The sequence below is a fragment of the Scardinius erythrophthalmus genome (assembly GCF_964197995.2).
Source record: "Scardinius erythrophthalmus genome assembly, chromosome: 23".
Taxonomy (NCBI): Eukaryota; Metazoa; Chordata; class Actinopteri; order Cypriniformes; family Leuciscidae; genus Scardinius; species Scardinius erythrophthalmus.
In genome coordinates this window covers 3,489,331-3,513,195 of record NC_138243.1, presented here as the reverse complement: position 1 = coordinate 3,513,195, position 23,865 = coordinate 3,489,331, and the positions used below count along the sequence as shown (strand labels likewise).

At 40.7% G+C, this 23,865-nt stretch overlaps 1 protein-coding gene across 1 annotated transcript; it reads right to left on the bottom strand.

The window, feature by feature from the left end:
* On the bottom strand, positions 1–22,633 carry slc27a6 (solute carrier family 27 member 6). Its single transcript, XM_081353837.1, has 10 exons — positions 22,006–22,633; positions 20,894–21,103; positions 19,771–19,929; positions 17,953–18,077; positions 16,101–16,295; positions 14,285–14,375; positions 9,267–9,465; positions 9,035–9,132; positions 8,596–8,726; positions 1–1,600 (listed from the first exon to the last, which is right to left on the bottom strand). Exons 1-10 carry the CDS (start codon positions 22,475–22,477, stop codon positions 1,424–1,426), a joined length of 1,857 nt encoding a protein of 618 aa, XP_081209963.1. The 5' UTR covers positions 22,478–22,633; the 3' UTR covers positions 1–1,423.
* Between the last annotated feature and the right edge of the window lie 1,232 nt (positions 22,634–23,865).

Genomic DNA, 23,865 nt, shown 5'->3' with positions numbered 1-23,865 from the left:
TAAAATGTATAATTCATTATCAATTTTATTATGCTTGCAAACACAGTCAATGTAAAAATTACAGACAATATAGTCCTGACATGGCTTTCTTTCTCAGTATCATGGCATCATTATAAATCAGCTCATAGATGATGATATACACACTGTGAAAATAAGTTTTTCCAGTCACACAGTCTATTGAAGAGGTAGCATGTGCTGAAGGACTCTGACTTCAAATTCAGTCCTACATTTCTCTTGATAAAGAAATGTGAGCAAAACCGTTTCACGTTTGAAATGAGTGATGCTTTGCTTTCTTTTTCCTGCATTGGTTTCTGACATGCTTTTCACCATACAGTGAAAACGTGAATGCATGTAAACAAAATTGTAATTTATTATAACATAATTAGGTTAATGAAAATGATTGACATCATTGCATATATTTTTCACTTCAGTAAGTGAAGAAAACATTTTTTTAAAAATAATTCACAGTGAATCTCAAATGTTTCAAGTGCCCTGTTTAACAAGACTAAAACAAAATAATCAACCAAAAAGAAGAAAATCTTCACTTTCTATGATGCTCAGAACTATAGCAAAAAAAAAAATAATAATAAAAAAATAATACAGTTCGAGTCACAGTCAGACTTAGTCTGTGTATTTGAAGTATTCACAGTGCATGTGTATGCATTACACATAATTATAACATTACACATCAACATGTAAAAAGATGGCCGGTTTTATTAAAATAACTCAAACACACACAGCCACTCAAGACTGATGTCAGAACAGTGTATGACCGAGTGACTGGCTTCATAAATCATCGGGAAGACCGAACACGATCATAAGTGCTGAGTTTGGTTTGGAATTCCTTTTTACATAATTTACTGTAAATTCAACTGTAACATTTGAATTTAACAGGGATTGAGTTGCATTGTGGGACGTTAAAGTTTGATGTGCTTATATGACACACACTAAAGCGATATGTGAAAGTGTCTGTTCTGAACATAATCTTTAAAGTCACCAACAATAAAAGCTTTTCCTTCTCTCACTCTCACTCTCTCTCTCACACACACACACACACACACACACACACACACACACACACACACACACACACACACACACACACACACACACACACACACACACATTATACTATATTAGCCAGATGGCCTGTTCCATGTCTCAAGGTCTTTGTGCACTTCCTGTGTCGATATCAGCACACACACACAGCGGTTCGCTCATGTCCACTCGGAGCATATCATCATTACCCTCTTATATATCTACTAACTCTACATTCACTGAATGACACGGTCTGCAGCTCTGATCAATAATTCACTACGGAAGCTGATCAAATATACAGCGTTACAAAGAGCTGGCGAGTCCCTCAGCGGCAGCACGGCTAAATCACTTCTCTAAGGTATCGAGGTGCTGTCAAGGGCTCGCGCTAGACTTTCTTCTGAGCGTTTAATATACTATCATAGACAGAGCTGGTGAGGGGAATGTAGCTCTTCTCGGTGTAGTCCAGGAAGAAGAGCGGGTCGCTGATGCTGGACGGGTTGAAGCCGCTCTCCACCAGACTGAACTTCTGCTGCTTGAACGTGCTGGTCATCTCCATAGACTCCTACAGACGCAAACCACATGACACACTGAGCATGAGAAAGCCTCAGTCCTGAAGGCAGATGTGGACATGATTGTGATGAAGTGCAGCTACATAATGAAACTGATTGGGCACAAGAGAAAGTCCAGAAGTCCCAATCTAGACGTCTAAAAGGTCCTAAAAGGTTTCCAAGCGGTATTAAAGGGTCGTGAAACTCTAAACTACATTTTCTGAGATTTTAACACAGTTCAGTGTACTATAGGTGTAAGAAAACAATCTTTTCCCTTCAAATCTACATTCATACCTTTGTTTTAATGTAAATCAGTGTGTTTTATTATATTTTAATAAACATACTTTACAAAAATATGACAACACTGATTATCACACAGTCATAGCAAGTGTTTTTTGCTAGTTACAGCCTGACGCAGTTTTCATTTTCACGTCCTGCGCCACATTGTTTAAATAGCAAATGCATTTGCGCGCCCATGGGCTTCTGGTCTGAAAACGAGGTGTGTGTTCAGGCGCATTGTTGGAGCGTTGCTATTTTGAGGAACTGAAATAGACTGAGCCATTGACCAACTGAAACCTGGTCTAAAGTCAATGGCACAATATGTTTTTTTGTTATTTAAAGAGCGCGTTAGTAATATGCGCCTATAGGCGGGTCCACAACACGCGTACACTGCTTATTACACACACACTATGCTTATTACACACACAGACACGCAGCAGCACACAAACTAAACAAATCTTAAAAATAAAAGGATTACAATGTAAGAGATTAATATTGTGTACATAAAGATATGGTGGAATTCGGCTTGTCCCATAGATGGTCTGCTTGCGCTTTAACCTTTCACACACACACACACACACACACACACACACACACACACACACACACACACACACACACACACACACACACACACACACACACACACTCACACAGCCACACTCACACAGCCGCACTCACACAGTCACACTGTCATACTCACACAGCCACACTCACACAGCCACACTCACAGTCACACTCACAGTCACACTCACACAGTCCCACTCACACACTCACACAGTCACACTGTCATACTCACACAGCCACACTCACACAGCCACACTCACAGTCACACTCACAGTCACACTCACACAGTCCCACTCACACACTCACACAGTCACACTGTCATACTCACACAGCCACACTCAGTCACACTCACAGTCACACTCACACAGTCACACTCACACAGTCATACACAGTCACACTCACACAGTCACACTCACACAGTCATACAGTCACACTCAACACACAGTCATACTCACACAGTCACAGTAACACAGTCACAGTCATACAGTCACACTCACAGTCACACACACACAGTCATACACAGTCACACTCACACAGTCACACTCACACTGTCATACTCACACAGTCACACTCACACAGTCACACTCACAGTCACACAGTCACACTCACAGTCATACAGTCACACTCACACAGTCACACACAGTCATACAGTCACACTCACACAGTCATACAGTCACACTCAACACAGTCATATTCACACAGTCACACTCACAGTCACAGTCAGTCATACAGTCACACTCACACAGTCTCACACACACACACACACACACACACACACACACACACACACACACACACACACACACAGTCATACACAGTCACACTCACACAGTCATACAGTCACACTCACAGTCACACTCACACAGTCACACTCACACACTCAGACTCACACAGTCACACTCACACAGTCACACTCACACAGTCACACTCATACTCACACAGTCACACTAATACAGTGACTGTGTGAGTCTTAGTGGTTTTGAAACTATTATTATAAATTACAGCAACACCTCCCCCTTTGCGCTTCAGACGAGGCTCATGTTTATAACAGTAATCTTGCGGGGTTGATTCATTTAAAGTAATGTAATCGTTTGGTTTTAGCCAGGTTTCTGTCAAACACATACACTGTCATACACTCAGCTTGCGCTTAAACCTCACACACACACACACACACACACACACACACACACACACACACACACACACACACACACACACACAGTCATAGTCAGACTCACACAGTCATACACAGTCACACTCACACACACACACAGTGACACTCATACTCACACAGTCAGAATCACACACTACACAGTCAGACTCACACACTCACACAGTCTCACACACACACACACACACACACACACACACACACACACACACACACACACACACACACACACACACACACACACACACACACACACACACACACACACACAGTCACACTCACACAGTCTTACACAGTCACAGTCACACTCACACACTCACACACTCTGACTCACTCACATAGTCCCACTCACACACTACACAGTCAGACTCACACTCACACAGTCACACTAACACAGTCATACACTCAGTCATACACTCAGTCATACACTCAGTCATACACTCAGTCATACACTCAGTCATACACTCAGTCATACTCACACAGTCATACCCACACTCACACTCACACAGTCATACACTCACAGAGTCACACTCACAGAGTCACACTCACACAGTCATACTCACACTCACACAGTCATACTCACACTCACAGTCATACACTCAGTCATACTCACACTCACACAGTCATACTCACACTCACAGTCACACTCACAGTCATACTCACACAGTCACACTCATAGTCATACTCACACTCCCACAGTCACACTCACTCAGTCACACTCACACAGTCATACTCACACTCACAGTCAGACTCACACATTCACACAGTCAGAGTCACACACTCACACAGTTAGACTCACACACTCACAGTCACAGAGTCACACTCACTCAGTCACACTCACAGTCACACTCACAGTCATACACTCACAGAGTCACACTCACAGTCATACACTCAGTCACACTCACACAGTCATACTCACACTCAGTCATACTCACAGTCATACTCACTATCACAGTCATACACAGTCACACTCACACAGTCACACTCACACAGTCACACTCACTCAGTCACACTCACAGTCACACTCACAGTCATACACTCACAGAGTCACACTCACAGTCATACACTCAGTCACACTCACACAGTCATACTCACACTCAGTCATACTCACAGTCATACTCACTATCACAGTCATACACAGTCACACTCACACAGTCACACTCACACAGTCACACTCACAGTCATACACAATCAGTCATACTCACACAGTCACACTCACACAGTCACACTCACACAGTCACACTCACACTCAGTTATACACTCACTCACACAGTCATACACAGTCATACTCTCACAGTCATACTCTCACACAGTGAGACTCACACAGTCAGACTCAAACAGTCATACTCACGGTCATACACTCAGTCATACTCACACAGTCACACAGTAAGACTCACACAGTCAGACTCAAACAGTCACACTCACAGTCATACACTCACTCACTCACACTCACTCACTCAGTCATACTCACACAGTCACACTCACACTCATACAGTCACACTCACACAGTCACACAGTGAGACTCACAGTCATACTCACTCAGTCACACTCACTCAGTCACACTCACACAGTCATACACTCACTCACACTCACACATACTCACACATACTCACACAGTCATACACTCAGTCATACCCAGTCATACACTCAGTCATACACTCACTCACACTCACACAGTCATACTCACACATACTCACACAGTCATACACTCAGTCATACCCAGTCATACACTCAGTCATACTCACACAGTAATGCCTGGATCACACTACAGGAGTTTTAAAATCCTAACCGATTTTGAAATCTGGTTGAAGCACACACTTAAGGAGAATCTTTGCAGATTTTCTTCCCTCAAATCTTAAACATGCTCACACTACAAGGTTTGAAAATCGCGGTGCACCACACACTACAAAATGTTATTAAGATTATCGTGCCAGAGGAAGCGCCTCACGTGATCTCACGCAGCAGATCTGAAGTGTAAAATCATGGAAACATATGGGATATGCATTGCCATGAGACACACACGCATGCACGCACATACACACGCACAGAGACTTTGAACCTACCGGTACTTTGAGTTAAGAACTTAGATCGGGCCCAAAAAAATCAAGCCCGACCCCTACCCGAGCCCATGCACGTTGTGTCAGAGCCCGGCCCGACACAACACAACACATTAACATAACTGTAATTATGAGCCCGAGGCTGATTTAAACCCAACCATTTTTTTAATACGTGGGCCAGGGGCGGTGCGAGATATTTTTTTAACGCAGGTGCTGAGGGGGTGCTAGATATATAACATATAAATACTATTGCAAAAATTGTCCACTTAATATTTAATATTCAATCATTTTAATTGTCACAATTAAAGTAGCCTATTCATTTTTATTAAATTGACCAAGCACAACATTCAGCATTCAATCAAATATTGATTAAAGATTTATGATTATTAGGCTAATAATGTTAACATAATATACTATCGTTATTTCGACATAATATGTGTGCGTGCAACAAGCTAGATGTGCATTTTTAAATCCGGCGACGCGTGCATTGATTTTGAAATCCATGCGCTTTTTAGTTTCGGTTTCATTACTGAACATGTAACGTTACTCGCCTTTGTGCCTGCTGACCACAGCGTAATACTTATTATTTAGCAATAAATAAATGGAGATGATAACGCATATCGAGTTGAGTCATTCAAAATTATCTCAAGGGAAATTCCTTCAGCACGACAGCCCTGCTGTCTTTTTGACAGCACTGACGTAATCACAATCTTGCTCATCCCGATAAATATCAAACATGTTTGATATGATCGGGGCGAGCCCGATTTGTGTGAGAACAGATCGGGAGGGGCAAGATTCGATCTGTGAACGCCTCACATTACCAGATAATCTGCGCCGAACATCGGAACCGATCGAGGTCCTCGACAAGATTTTTTCTCAGATTCTCGGGAGGGGTAAATCGGGCATAAATCGGCCTAAAACTCCTGTAGTGTGAGCAAGGCATAAGACTCACACAGTCAGACTCAAACAGTCACACTCACAGTCATACACTCACTCACACTCACTCACTCACTCACTCACTCACTCAGTCATACTCACACAGTCACACTCACACTCATACAGTCACACTCACACAGTCACACAGTGAGACTCACAGTCACACTCACTCAGTCACACTCACTCAGTCACACTCACACAGTCATACACTCACTCACACTCACACAGTCATACTCACACAGTCATACACTCAGTCATACCCAGTCATACACTCAGTCATACACTCACTCACACTCACACAGTCATACTCACACATACTCACACAGTCATACACTCAGTCATACCCAGTCATACACTCAGTCATACACTCAGTCATACTCACACCGTCAGTCACACTCACACAGTACTCACAGTCACAGTCATACACAGTCAGTCAGACTCACACAGTCACTCACACACTCATACTCACAGTCATACACTCAGTCATACTCACACAGTCATACACTCAGTCATACTCACACAGTCATACACAGTCACACTCACACTCACACAGTCATACTCACACATACTCACACATTCACTCACACACTCATACTCACAGTCATACACTCAGTAATACTCACACAGTCATACTCACAGTCACTCACACAGTCATACACTCACTCACACAGTTATACTCACACATACTCACACAGTCATACACTCAGTCATACTCACACAGTCATACTCACACAGTCACAGTCACACTCACACAGTACTCACAGTCACAGTCATACACAGTCAATCAGACTCACAGTCATACTCACACAGTCATACTCACAGTCAGTCACTCACTCACTCATACTCACACAGTCATACTCACACAGTCATACTCACACAGTCATACTCACACAGTCATACTCACACAGTCATACTCACACACAGACATGCAGCAGCACACAAACTAGACAAATATTAAAGGATAAATAAAAGGATTACAATGTAAGAGATTAATATTGTGTACATAAAAATATGGTGGAATCCAGCTTGTCCCATAGATGGTCTGCTTGCGCTTTAACCTCACACACACACACACACACACACACACACACACACACACACACACACACACACACACACACACACACACACACACACACACACACACACACACACACACAGTCATAGTCAGACTCACACAGTCATACACAGTCACACTCACACACAGTCACACTCATACTCACAGTCACTCACACTACACACCACACACACACACACACACACACACACACACACACACACACACACACACACACACACACACACACACACACACACACACACACACACACACACACACACACACACACACACAGTCATAGTCAGACTCACAGTCATACACAGTCACACTCACACACACAGTCACACTCATACTCACAGTCACTCACACTACACACTACACAGTCACACTCACACAGTCACACTCACACACACACACACACACACACACACACACACACACACACACACACACACACACACACACAGTCACACTCACACAGTCACACTCACACAGTCTTACACAGTCACACTCACACACTCTGACTCACTCACATAGTCACACTCACACACTACACAGTCAGACTCACACTCACACAGTCACACTAACACAGTCATACACTCAGTCATACACTCAGTCATACTCACACAGTCACACTCACACAGTCATACTCACACTCACACAGTCACACTCACACAGTCATACACTCACAGTCACACTCACACAGTCATACATTCAGTCACACTCACACAGTCATACTCACACTCAGTCACACTCACACAGTCATACTCACACTCACACAGTCATACTCACACTCACACAGTCATACACTCAGTCACACTCACACAGTCATACTCACACTCACACAGTCATACTCCCACACACAGTCATACTCACACTCACACAGTCATACTCCCATGCACACACGCACACACACACACGTTAGTGTTTGTTTTGTACCTGCAGTCGAATGAAGAGAGGTCTAGCATATGATGGCAGCTCTTTGAGGACAATATTAAACAGTTTCTCTCCATCAAACGTGCACTCGGGCCTCACAATCACTGCAGCCATTCCAGCACGACCCTCATTTCCTGCACACAGAAGCCCAGATGCTCTTTATCTTCCGATTAAATATCTTCAGATTAAACAGAGTAAAAGCTTGTAAAAAATAATATACAAACAATCTAACAGACATCTAACATTCTAATTTCAGTATGGCTGAGTGATTTAGTTAAAAAAAATGTACTTGCAATATTTATATATTGATTCCAAAAGAGTGTTTTTTTTCCCAATCAAACAAAGCATTTTAAAAAAAGAGCTGTAGTAGTCAAGTATATTAAACATGTAATAGCTAAAATAGCTAAAATAAGGGATTTGGCTCATGTGAAGTCTACAGTACCTGGCACCTGGACTCCATACACATTGACTTCCTGAATAAAATCTACCAGTCCCAGTATCTCTGCCACCTCAGTGGTCGCCACATTTTCACCCTTCCATCTGCAAACAACGGCAGCGTGCAAAATGTATAGTTTAATTTCATCAATAAGACCATGCTCATATGCATACATGCTTGATCACAAATATTTCATCATGGTGACGACAGGCCTTCGAGGTCGTGTGCTCCTCTCTACCTGAAAGTGTCTCCCACTCTGTCTTTGAAGCAGATGAAGTTGTCGTCGTCCTCAGCCATCAGGTCTCCAGTGTTGAAGTAAGCGTCTCCTTTGACAAACACGTTTCGCAGGATCTTCTTCTCTGTCAGCTGTTTGTTTCCAGCGTATCCGAAGAACGGACTCTGACTGCAGATCTTCGACAGCAGCAGCCCCGTCTCACCTGATCATCAACATACAAACACCACATTAACAGAAAACAGCAACAATTGAGAAAAAGTCAAGTCATTGTGTGTTTATTTACAGAATTATTATACATATTTCAGTGATTATGTGATCATGTCTAGTGAGCCAGTCAACACTGCAAAATATCCTGGCTTTTATAAAAAATAAATAAATAAACAACTTTTCTCAAACCTGCCCTGGAGACTCTTTGATAACTTTACAAATTTAATAGGTAAAAAAGGTTTGGTCTTAAAACTGAAATATCACTGACAGAGATATTCTGACCCGAACACCTGCAGTTTAGCTCAGGTGCATCTCTGAGATGTTTCTACACTTAGACTGGACTCTACTGGGGCAAATTCAATTGACTGAGTAGGGGGAGGCTGCAGACCTGGAGCCGGTAGATCTACGCCCCAGCAGTTTTACGCCCCAGCAGTTTTACGCCCCAGCAGTTTTACGCCCCAGCAGTTTTACGCCCCAGCAGTTTTACGCCCCAGCAGTTTTACGCCCCTGCTGTTCCTGATGCGTCCAGTAGGGGGAGGCTGTACAGCGACACGAATTGAGGTATATTACAGTTTTTTTCGATTGCTAAACGACAGTGGGCACAACTGAAGTCACATGTGCAAAACTCTAACTACAGTCTGCACAGCAGCAGTTCATGTGGACCAAACTCTAGTTCGTTTTTCATTGCTTGAACAGTTTTCAAAACTCTACACACTTATCCCATGACTTTAACCACAACCTGCACAACACTGTGGATTTACAGCACTTTGTTCAAATGCTAACACACTGCTGTCAAAACTGTGAACCACACATTCAAAACAGAATAGATTTCAGCCTTGTGCCTTTCAAACACTGCTGATTGCAATCTCAGCTGAAAGGCTAAGCAGGTGTCTTGTTTTAGACTTGTTAGTGAACACACACACACACACACACACACACACACACACACACACACACACACACACACACACACACACACACACACACACACACACACACACACACACACACACACACACACAGACAGACAGACAGACAGACAGACAGACAGACAGACAGACAGACAGACAGACAGACAGATAGATAGATAGATATAGATAGGTAGAGCTCAGAAAGACTAATTTTGGAAATGGAACAAGGAAGACGGGTTTTGATGGGAACTGATGTTGATGAAAACCTGTGGCCTGATGCTAGGGCGAGGCAGGATTAGCCCCTCAATTATTTGTTCGAATTACAGTATGCACTTTTAGTTTCTATCTTTTTTTTCTCATTACTGTAATTCTGTAAATTACTACAGACTATTGAAGCAAACTGCTAATTTTCATTTACCTTAAAGAATTGTTATGTTCTAAAAAATTAAATAAATCATGTGAAAAAATGTCACTCTTTTCTTTGAAGAAAATATTACTTTGTATGAAGTCACTGAAATTGTTCAAACTGTAAAGATGAAAAGTTTGTATTTTCTGTATTGGTGTTTGATGCTAGTGTTTTTACTCTCAGTGTGTTCTGAGTGACAGTGTGTGTTATCTCAGTGAGGGTTGTGCATAGTGTTTGGCTGCACTGAGCCTGTTTTGAGCCGTGTGTTAAGAGTTGTGTTGCTTGGAGTGAGTTTTGCCGGTGATGTGAACTGTTTAGCTCAGGTGACTGTTGGTAGTGCAGACTGTAGTTAGAGTTTTGCACATGTAGCTCCAGTTGTGCTCACTGTCGTTTAGCAATCGGAAAAAACTGTAAATAATCTGCTAAAGTTATTGTTGTTTAGCCATGAAGCAACATTATTTATAAACGATTAGCTTGATAGAGCAAAAAGTTCTGGACGGTCAGGTTGATGTTCTGTCTTGCTTAAACTTAGCTAACCACGTGTAAGTTTAGCTGCCCTAGTCACTTTCAAAATTAATTTTCTTTTGCATTTTCTTTTGTTGCTTGTCTTTATCTTGCGTGAGATGGCCTCTTCTTCCTCTATGTTTAGTCCTTTCTGGTTTGAGTTGTTTCTTATAAATGAGATGATCTAACTATCTAATTTATATCTAAATATACATTTTTCTTAAAATAGCTTACTGATCTGGACTACTGATCTCTCTCTCTCTCTCTCTCTCTCTCTCTCTCTCTCTCTCTCTCAACTTGTATAAACTATAATAAACACCCATCTCTTTTTTTAACTGCATTCCAAACCAATAGCTTCTCTAGTAAATAAATGACTTACAGAGGACTTCCATTACATACATGGACATGTTTTTAATGTCATTTTCAATTTTCTTTGCACAGTTCATCATCAGTGGCCAAAAGAAATCAAAGTGTCTTGACACTTTTTCCAAAAGTGTTCCACCTACAAGTGCCTGTGCCGTTGTACTTTGAAAATCAGGAGCAAATTGATGCAATCCACACTCACCTGGCATAAATTCTGGGCAGCACACCCACACACACTGTGACAATATCAAATTCACCATGGATGTCCTTTTTACATTTTTTAATGTTTATTTTTTTATTTTTATTTTTTAAATGAAATACCCACAGATATGAAACTCAAATTAAAAAGGCAGTTTGTGTTCTCATAACTTTCTTTTATGTGGTCTGTGACTCTTAGGGGGTCTACAGTGATTCTGCAGGGTCTCCAATAAGTCTTATAGTTTATCTTATTTGCTTTGATGCATTTCTCAGATCACAACTGAAATCACATCATCTTGTCACTGGTGCACATCATAAAAGCAATTTCTCATTATTTTATACAAATTGCAAATGCTTCAGTACATTCATGCAATTGATAATGTACAACTGTCTGCTGTTTCCTACATTATCAACTCTTTATGTCATGTTGATCAAAATATAGGCCTATTATAATATTTCTCTGTTGAATTGTCATACTCCTCAAAACATCTAGGCATTAGTTCCTTGCATAAGTCATTAAATGCAAAATGGTTGACTATAAACTGTCAAGCATGTTTTCAATACATTTCTATTAGACTATTTTGTAAATGTGTCCTGAATTGATGAATTGCAGAGGTGTATTTAGAATTTCACTAATGAAGGAAATAATGAATTGATAAATTAGGAAGCAGCAAGGCAATTCATAATCAGTTGCATGAATTTACCAAAGCATTGGCAATTTGTACAAAAGTAGTCATGAGAATTTCAGTAGTGATCGGAGAAATGTATCAAAGCAACTGTGATAAAAAATTAAGTATTCAGGAATTTTATACAACATTTAACAGTGAGTCCTGCTGCGTGTGAATTTGACAAGATCAAATTCACCATGGATGTCCTTTTTTTTTATGTTTATTTATTTTTTTTAAATCAGTGAGCAGAAACACTTTGACAGGAGGATAGAAAAACAGTTAAAGAAGAGTGGCAAGCCATAGGGAAGTAATCTACACGAGTCATCATAATTCATAAATGGTGTTGATAAATAATGTTTTTGTGAACAACAATATTGTCTATTTCTTCAAAATGGCCCTTGGAATTTTAGAAAAGGGATACATTGTGTTTGTCTTCATAAAATGCTATGTAGGACACTGCTTTGTAGCTGTATGATGACCAATAGTGAATAGTACAGTAGATATTTCATCGAGGATCCATATGATTACACAGTGCTGTATGTCTAATAGGCTAAATATGGTTAATATCTAAATGTAACTTTATATAAATTCACAACAACATATTTCACTCTGTCTCCTGTATATAAAAATATTCTATATTATAAAAAAATATATTCTATATTCAATATTCAATGAACTATTCTACAGTAGGTCATATATCATTACTTGTCATCTGATTCAACTATGTGTATTATTAATTTTTTAATTCACAAAAACAAATAGTCTTCTGTAGGCTGAGTGAAGAGAGTGAAGCCCAGATGAATATCTACAGATATTTTAATACATAGTGCAGATCTACACTGTAACGTTTATATCTAAATTAACAAAAAACACACAATTGGGCAAAGTCTATGAACGGGAAGGTTATTAATGTGCAAGTTTTGAGCGTCGATTTAATGGTGTTATTTCGCAGTATATCCCCCTACTGGACGCATCAGGAACAACAGGGGCTAAAACTGCCTGGGGCGTAGATCTACCGGCTCCAGGTCTGCAGCCTCCCCATATAGAATTGACTGGACATGATTTGGAAAGGCATTAAGGTGCGTTCACATTTGCCATTGTTCTGCAAATTATCAGAACAAGACTGGACCTCTCTCACTGAATCATTTGGAGTGCTGAAACCATTTACATTTTATTAATTTAGAATACTTTTTACAGATTTTGTCCAAAGCGACTGAAACCATCAGCTGTCAATGCAGTTCTCTTCCTTCACAACTCTTCATTCCTTCACATTGATAAGGAGAAGTTTGTGTAACCAGCTGGCGATAATTTCTGAAACTCTGTTTTGAAGAAGTTCAAGTTCCAAGAGAGATTTATGTGACTGTTAAATTACACCTGTTGGTAACCCAGGAAAGTTTAATACTGCTGGCAAGTATGTGTTTTTCTCTTTTTGTTCGTGTGCTGAGGCAGTTCCTTGCCATGATGAAGCTGGGGTTGTTGGGTTTTTTTCTTCATTTTTTTATACTGACTGTTGCGTGCAATCCTGAGATACAGTATATTGTGAAAAGTTATGTGTTGTGAGAAAGCAATTTCGGGTTCGGGTCAGGTTTAATCTTAAAATTGAACAGCAGAAGGCTTCGGTCAAATGATCTTGGTATTGGTAAAGTACTAGCTTCAGTTTAAAGCCTGTGCAGACCTCCAAACCAAAGGTGTAAAAAGCAAAAATAATGTTTTGTCAGTACTGGCTGAGCTTAATCTTTCTTCGAACGTTTCAGATGCTCTCACCTTTCTGAACATGCTGGCAGAATCCATTTTGGTCTCTCGCAGGCTCATCTCTGATCAGGTCATACTTCACCAAATCATACTTAAAAATCAACTGCAAAAACAAACAAAACACTGCGTTTCAGACAGCGTGATCCTATGGAGAAATATCAGCTGGATGACATCATCATTCAAACAGATGAGACTGATATGAACAAGCACAACCTTCAGCATGAACGCTGACAAAATGCACAAAGCAAAGTGAATAAAGACATGGTTGGGTGAGTTTGGTGTGGAAGAACCTGACTGACGCACACAGAGACCTGACCTCAACCCCGTCCAACACCTTTGGGATGAACTGAAACGGAGATTGCGAGTCAGGCCTTCTCATCCAACATCAATGTCTGACCTCACTGATGCTCTACTGGATGACTGGGCAAAAATCCCCACAGAAACTCTAAAAACTTGTGGAAAGCTTTCACAGAAGAGTGGAAGCTGTTATAACTGAAAAAGGGGACCAACTCCATGTTAATGTCTATGTATCTAGAATGCGATGTCATTACAGTCCCTGTTGGTGTAATGATCAGGTGTCCCAGTACTTATATAGTGTATATACTATACAGTGGTGCTGGAATGTCTGTAAACCCTTTAGTATTTTCTGTATTTCTGCATAAATATCAGATGATCAGAAAAGCCCTAAAAGTAGACACAGAGAACCCACTCAAATAAAAATATATACTTTGTCCACAAAACATTTTCCCAACAGCCCTCTGGCTTGTCCTCTTGATCTTTAGCAAACTGCAGACAGACAGCAATAACCTTTTTGAAGATGTTGCAACTTTGCCATGCACACCATGTTCTCCTGATGGTGAACTCATGATCATCAACATCAGCCGAAGTGAGGGAGGCCTTTAGAAGGATCCTTTGTGACCTCACGGACTCGTCTCGCTTTTGGAGTGGTCTTTGCTGGTCGACCACTCCAGGGGAAGGGAGCAATTGTCTTAAATCTCCTCCATTTGAACACAATCTGTCTGTGACTGTGGATTAGTGGAGTCTAACTCTTTTTCTGAGGTTCTCAAAAATCTTTGTGAACTGTGCGGGTTTAATTTCTAATATTTTAAACTGAATTGAAACTAAGTTGAACTCCAAGATTTCAAATGGATTTCTTGTCCATAAGCAACCCAATACCATTAGTATTCAGGGTATCTGCAGTGCAGAGTTTTGAAAATCAAATTTAAGACATTTTTAAGACCTGCACATGTAAAATGAATACCGTATGTCCATACAGAACAAGAGTACCCTTGACCCCCTCACACAAGCACTCATCAACATGGGTGTGTATTTTTGTTGCATCTCCAGTAATTAATTTTTGTTCAGTCTCTGTTTTTTGACTGTGCAACAACGTGCTTACAAACTTAAGCTGAGCATACAGAGTACTCTTGTTTAGAAAAATTGGACTGCGCACATGTGCACTGTACCATACACTAGCGTATGCGTAAAAACCTATACTTTGAGCTTAATTTAGGAAAAACTTCAGACAGAAACTTTCATTTTCAGCTTGAACCAGCACATAGCATTAAAACAAATAAGCACACTCAACAAGAACATCTTAAACACACAACACGGATGATATCTCTGCTCTGGTGGTCACTGACCCTGGGTTTTTGACATCAAAGCAAAGAGATGCAAGAAATGAATTATGGCGCAATCCCATGGTTGACGTTGAGATGCACCCCTATAGATCTAGTTTAAATATTTACTAAGACTTGCTTATCTTTTTGTTGCCCTTTAAACTTGACAATCATAAGCCCATGGTGAATTTAAGAGTTTCTGAACTGACCTTGTAAAAGAAATTGGAGCGGCCGACGGACCCGATCTTGCCGACGTGGTTCATGAAGCACAGGTTTCCTTCGGTGGAGCCGTAGATCTCACACATGCGGATCTCCCCGAAACGCCGGAGGAACTCTCTCCAAACGTCCTGCCGCAGACCGTTCCCAACACCCATGAGCACCCTGTGATCCTTCTCATTCTCTGCCTAATAGACACACACACACACACACACACACACACACACACACACACATCAAGATGAAGCTTTTCACGATCAATTCAATTCTATTCACATTTATTTGTATTGCGCTTTTCACAATACACATCGTTTCAAAGCAGCTTTACAGAGTCCACATTACAATTTAGAGTGATCTGTTATCAGAGGTGACTGTCCATACACAATATGTACATATACAAATCACAGTTAGCTAAAAATGTATTCATTTAAACTATGCAGTAATTTAAGGCACACAGATCACACAGACTCTGCATGGTGAAAGATTGATGTCGGAGACTACAGAGATGCCTTGGATGCCCTGAGAGAAACGGGCTTGAGGATTGAGTCCAGGGTGTAATTAATGGGGGAAATAGTTCAAAAGAAAATGTGAATCGTGTTTGACCAAGCAGAACTCACTACCACAAAGCTAGGGTGATCTGGGTGGTTTCTTATGTCAAAAGAGCTCACTCTCTGGCTTAGGTCACTCCTTCCATGCAAGTCCAAGTGATTTTTTTCCTGCAGTGCTGCATTTCTCAGTAAGACCGTGTGTGTGGGTAAACACTGCGAGCCAGTCAGACCAGCAGAACCACTCCATATTCACAACAGCCTCGTGGATGCTTGTGCTGTCAGTTAAAGCTCATCAATGGACTGACTAACAACATTTCCTGCTCTTACACGAGACATGTGCCATTTTGAAAACTCATTCTGTATGTGGATGTTCCTGCTGCAGAATGTATGCTTCTGGTCTTACGTGCCTGTCACTGTGATGTTTTGTGTGTTTGCTTAGATAGCAGATCGGTGTACGGACTGTCCAGGCCATTAGAGGACGGGCACAAAGAGATCTTTGACAGACTCGGGGACACGCTGAACCGTGAATGAAAAACATTGACAAAAGAGCCGTCTGTCAGTTAGCCATGAAAACGCTACACAACCCCACACAAAACAAAAAGTTCATTTTCATGGATTCACAGAGCACATGGATACACTCTTTGCAGAGTTTGTTTGCGTGACCAAAGACACACAGACTCTGCAGTGAGCTTCTGCGTATGGACCGTTCTGGAGTCCTGGGTCCATGATACGCATGACGCATAATGAAGACATTAATGTGGAACTAACAGGACCGTGGCGAGGCTTATTGTTATGAGATTATGTAATATATGCCCTTTCATTTACACAAACTAAAACCAAGCATTTATGATGTCAAAATGAATGACCAGAAACTAGACAGCATCAAAAACAACACAAAGGGTCATACATGCATACGAGTCATGCTCAGAAAACACAGCAACATTACGTCATTATTGACTGTCGTTCCAAAACTTTCTTCAGAGGACACGAAGAAGAATTTCCATTAAATTTTCAAACTTAAAATTAACAACAGAGTCCGAATTCAATTGCTACATATTTTTTAGATGTAATAATCAACCTGAGTTGTGTAATTTTTATATCACTTTTTTCATCACATAACTCCAATTTGTTGTTGAAATACACACATTTAAACAGTGGCTGTTTTATGAATATATGTATAAATAGAACTTTTGCTGAAATTATCAGGCAAAAGGGCAGCATTTTCTGAGACTGACCCACATCCAGCATGTACCCACACAGATTTACATGAGGAAACCATTGAAATGAGGTACTGTACCACAGGCTGATTGCACAGATATCGGCAAAGCTCTCCTATATACTGGAATATGGTGACATTGTGTTTCCTGCAGTCATTCCAGAACTGAGAGGCAGAAAACTTCTTCTTCAGGACACAGGTGGCACCTAAATGACAAAAGCACAGAGACACATATGAAATTAAACATTCATTCTGATGTGCCTAATAAGGCTGTTTTTGGAGATGAACATTACACATGTTCCATGCAACTCATTAACATGCGAATTCTGTTCGGTTTTGGTGAAAGGGCAGAAAATGGAAATATTTTAGCAGCATTAGACAGCTCTTGTACTCAAAGCATCATCAATATTTAAAGGCTGAATTAATGAATGAAGGAATTAAGGAATGACCACACAAAGTCACATAAGCTTTGTCATCCAAGGTCAAAAGAAAGCATTTCTATGATCATCTCAAGTCAAGTCACCTTTATTTAAATAGCGCTTTTTACAATACAGATTGTATCAAAGCAGCTTCACAGTGATAACATGAAAAAAATGCAACAAAGTTTGTTTCTAGAAGAAAATTGCGTCATCGTCCACCCCAAGTAAGGCAGATCAATAATATTGTTGAATATTAAATGTCCCCAACTAAGCAAGCCAAAAGCCAAGGCAACAGTGGCAAGGAACCAAAACTCCATCAGCGACAGAACCTCGGGGGAACCCTGAGAGGTCAAATGTAACTAAACAGTGTACACGAACGATAAGAGCGATAACTTATAGATAAATACACGATATCATTCTGTTTATTATAAGCATGCTGCAGTTAGGTCGTCTGTAGCTCTGTAAGCAGGATGGATTCTGATTGGCTGTCAATGTTTTTATCGTTCATCAGCTGGAAGAAATGGTTCTGAAATATCAACGGCGAAATCATTTCTATCGTTACGGTTGTGGTGTGGACTCTGCTATTCTTTTATATGTAAAACGCTTTATAGAACTGCAGTAGTCTGTGCAAAAGTCTTCGGCACTTTAGTATTTTCACCCAAAAAACTGGTTAAGACAGTTATTCATATATTTTGCTGTAGTGTCAGTAGGAAATATCAGTTTACATTTATAAAACATTCCTTTTGCCATTATTTGTAATAATCCAGTGATATTTTTGTATGCACAAGGAGTCTGACAACAGCCGGTCTGATCTGATCTCACCATCATCGAGTCCGTCTGTGATTACATGAAGAAAGAGAAACAACAGACAGACTAAATCCAGAAGAACTGCAGGAACGTCTCCGAGACGCTTGAAGAAACCTTCCTGCAAACTACAGTGCTGTGAGACGTTTTAGGCACTTGTGTAAAAATGCTAAAAAAAGTGAGGATGCTTTCAAAAATAGCGTGACCACCCTTTTGCATTTAAAACAGCTTTTGTACAGGTACACTTGCACATAGTTTTTCAGGAAGCTTTAAAGGACGGTTTCTTCAAGCGTCTTGGAGACGTTCCAGCAGTTCTGCTGGATTTACACACAGGAGAATCGTTGTCATTCAGGAATCGTCATCTATTAATGATTCATTTACTGAGACATTTTTCTAAATATCTTCTTTTGTGTTCCACATTAGAAAGAAATGCATACAGGTTTAGAATGACTTGACATTGGAACAATCTATATTGTTAAAAGCGCTATATAAATGAAGATGACTTGACTTGACATGATAATTTTAGGGTGACCTTTGAGGAGCAAGTCATAGACATTCTTTGACCCAATCTGTGTTTGGATTAGATGAAATGAGTGTCATCAGTTACCACAAGAAAGCATCAAGGTTTGCGATCCCCTACAGTTTTTCCACTAAAAGGTTTGATTAAGAGAATTACCCAATTCAATGGTCCCTCCGATGCCCACGAGCGAGGCTGCGCTATGATACAGGGGAAGCGGCGTGTAGATGACATCACTTCCTGTCCCGCCGTACGCCCAAAACCCAGCTGCCGCTTTCAGGGACTGCAAGTGTGTGATGACTGCAGCTTTGGGCAGCCCTGCGACACACAACACACCATGACAACACAGAAGAGTAGAGGATACAGTAATGACAACATAATCCACACTCTAAAAACATGGATCTTCACAAGTCAGTAGTCCCACGGTGCGCCCCAATGCGCATACTATCCACCCTAAATAGTATTCGAAAATACATTAAGTACGTCCCAAATCGTAGTATGTTGAAATGAGTGTTCCTAAGATACCCGGATGGTCTACTATCTCCGGTCAGAATCTGAAGTGCAGATCGATGCGCTCTCTAACGGCTAATATTGCCCACAACCCATCGCGCGCTGGACGAGGATTCAGTTAGAACTACGAACACGAGTGAAAAGTGTTAAAAAACTACAGACATGGAGGATGTGCGGTGGATATGTAGAGAGGTTTAGATAAAGAGGTGCGAGTGATTAATTATCAGTATCTAACCTGACGAAAATGTATTTATTCAGTGTTTTCTACATTATATTGCATCTGCAGCAGCACTGCGAACTTTTGTAAAGATCCGTTTAGCCATTAACCTTTAAATGCATCATTATATTCAAATTGCAAACACTTGAGGAGAGTCTCTGCATGAAAGACCCACGACTGGCAGATCAACGTGCAACTACATTTCCCTCCGAAGCGTAGGAAATTAAATTAGATTGAATGGAGGATTTTAACGTTGACAGGATGATTGACAGGTGGCACGTAACTAAGCAACAGAGAGCAATCGTTAAAGATGAGGAAGTAGTATGTCCCAAAGCTTGCCTATTCTTCTGCTACACACTCAAAAGTATGTACTTTTTCTTCACACAAAGAGTACATACTTTTAGGGCGTAGTATAAGTAGCCGGATTGGGATGCAGCACCCGTCTCTTTCAGGCTCGGCGAACTGAACCTGTTCATCAGGGTCTTTGGGATCTCCAGAGACACAGGGCTGTAGAACGGAGATGTCCACTGAGATGAAGAGAAACTCATCACATACCGGTAGTGCCTGAGGTGAAGATGTAGAGCGTGGGGGTTTTGAGGCAGGTGACGGAGCGGCGCTCGGCTGGGACGGGCTCGTGTGAAGCTCTCTCGATCTGATCCAGCAGACTGTGCACATCGGGACGAGCGCTCGCTGCGCTCAAACACCACACTGACACACCGTCCTCCCGGAGACCTGGGAGAATCTCCTCCAGAGAGCCTAGAAGATCTGCAAGAACAACCACTATCAAGGAAAATCTTCATTTCAAACTATTAAAAGAAGAAAGAAGCAAAAAAAGAGCAAAAAAAATAAAATAAACGAAAAAAATTTTCAACATAATACTCAAACCGTTTGAAAAACTAATCATAAATAATACGACACAATATTATAAATGATAAATGCTTACCCATTTATAGACAACTTTTTACCTATATACATTGTATACCTTTAAATAGTGTAACAAAACCAGGTTAAACTTTATCTTCAGGTGTCTGTGTTCCAGTGTAATTACACATTTAATACTACTAAGTAATAATAGTAAACTACATGTACTTACTATTGGGTTAGGAATAGAGGTTGGTTTATGGTTAGTTGCATGTAATTGTTACTGTGGTTACAATTACTTATGAAATATAGGCTATAATAGATTAAAATGTGAATATTTTAACACTGAGAAAGTTTATAATGCACAGGTCGAGCAAAGCCTACTCAAACAACACAGCCCTGCACCTGCAGACAGGTTACCAGGGTAATAGGTCAAGGATTAATGGGTCAAAGGTCAATCTGGGGTTGTCAATCTGTAATCCTTCGTTCTTTAAGACAGCAATTCGCGTATTAGCTATTTTGCGAGTATGTATGTTTTTTATTATGATTATGTTTAATCATATCATTTAAGATATGTTTTTGTTTTTTTGTTAATCAATTTTGTTATGTTTTTTGTTAATCCGTTTAAGTTTGCCAATTTAGATTTATACATTAGGTAAAAAATAAAAGAAATAGAAAATCACCTGTTTTAATGGTCTTTCGCCTGTGCTAATGATAAGAGATCTAGTTATTTCGTTCGCTTACATAAGTAACACATTTGAGCGCATCGTCGTCGTGTGGTTGTAAAGTGTCAGGAATGAGTGTACCTGCTCCGACCACCAGTAGTTTGGCTCCACAGCAGTCCAAACAGTGCAGCAGTGATCTGGGCTTGATGTTCGTGTTGAGGAACGCCACGGCACAGCCCAGTTTGCAGAAGCCGAACCACACCGCGATGAAGTCGGGCTCGTTGCTCATGAGGAGCGCCACCGTGTCTCCTTTCCTCACCGCGTCCTGGAACACGCGCGCGACCCTGTTGCTGCGCGCCTCGAGCTCTCTATAGGTGTATGTCACTCCTTCATAAACCACGAAGGCTTTCTCGGGGATCCGCTGGGCTTGTTGAACAAACCTGTCTATGACCGTCACGACCCGCGAGGATCTTTTGTAGATCTCCAGACGCGCTCCGTACCGTATGACTTTCATTAAATATAGGGCGTCTTTCCAGAAGTATGGAAAACACAAGCGCTGCGCGAGATGCGCGGAGAGGATTCCCGTCAACAGAGCCGCGATCCATGACAACATCTCTGACAAATGAGCCTGACTCGGTTAAAGTGGTCTAACCGTTAACATTGTTAAACTGCTTCGGGTTGGGTTGTTTAATGGATGTTATAAAACGTCGCCCAGCACTGTCATCCTAATTTATGCAATGTTCGGGGTGTCACGTGACTGTTGTTGTACAACCGTGGGGCGTGTCTTCGGGGCCACGCGCTCGGCACTGATTATCAAGCTTACTACTATCATAGGAGTTACCATAGCAACAGGGCGTGGCGCATAGTCTAGTAGTGCCACGCCCATAACAGCGAATCGGATGTTTTGTGGACACGAGAGCATGACGTAGAGCCTTAAACAAGTGACTTTTGTTAGTTAATGTAAACTGCTAATAAGTGTGTGAACTGAAGTCACATTTGTCACATCTCATACACAGTAGCAATGTATACACAAAAAATATGAAAAATGTCTTTGAAATTAACCATTAGTAGCATTTTAGCATAAAAACATTTTATTCATGTTTTTGTTTCTTTACTGTTTTACATTTGCATTTAATGTTTGATTTAAGTAAGATTGTGGCGAATGTACTTTATATAGCCTAGTTCTTCCCCTCTGTATTGATTAGCTGCAGTAAAATATTTGAGTAAAATATTAATGTCTCAATACTTGATCAGATTCGTGGACACACTGTTCAGGTCTAATGACTTCATTCTCTGTGTCAGTCTGTGTGTTACTTTGGACCATTCAGTCCTTTATGAAAGGCATTTTGTTCTCATCCAAATGGGTTTTGTGTAACACAGGCCCAGGAAACTGCAGATCAGTCACACCGAGGAGGAGGAAGCATCTGTCAACGAGGAAACCGTTCAAAATGGAGTTCATCTTGAAGTGTAGCGCCATCGTGTGGGTCTCTTCATAATTTCTGCATTACATGTGTAAGTGTTATTAAACACAAAAGCCAATTGTTGTTTTTGTTTTTCCATAGGACGAAGTAACTTGCACTGAGATATCTTAAATTATGTCAGCACTATTGCTTTTGTCTCAAGATTTACACCAGTGATGTTTTTTTCTTTTCTAAGGCACATTTATAAAAGCATCTTAAATGCCCTAATTGTTCTAAAGCCTAATCCTGGCTTAATCTAAGCCTTGTCTGTGAAACCAGGCCTGTATGTTTCTGAAAGACATCTCTTCTGCTCACCAAAGCTGCATTAATTTGATCAGGAATATGAAATATTACAAACTAAAATAACTGTCTTCTATGTGAATAGTAAAGTGTAACGTATTCCTGTGATCAAAGCTGGACTTTCAGCATCATTACTCCAGTCTTCAGAGTCACATGATCCTTCAGAAATCACTCTGATATGATGATTTGATGATCAAGAAATATTTCTGATTATTTCCAATGCTGAAAACAAAAGTTGAAA

What these genes read in the sequence shown, in the direction of transcription:
- slc27a6 (XM_081353837.1), bottom strand. Translation starts at nt 22,477, where the DNA reads ATGTTGTCATGGATCGCGGCTCTGTTGACGGGAATCCTCTCCGCGCAT. An exon ending in ATCTGTGCAATCAGCCTGTG is followed by an intron (nt 16,296 to 17,952) that starts GTACAGTACCTC and finishes TGTGTCTATTAG; the next exon opens with GCAGAGAATGAGAAGGATCA. An exon ending in GTATGGAGTCCAGGTGCCAG is followed by an intron (nt 8,727 to 9,034) that starts GTACTGTAGACT and finishes TTCTGTGTGCAG; the next exon opens with GAAATGAGGGTCGTGCTGGA.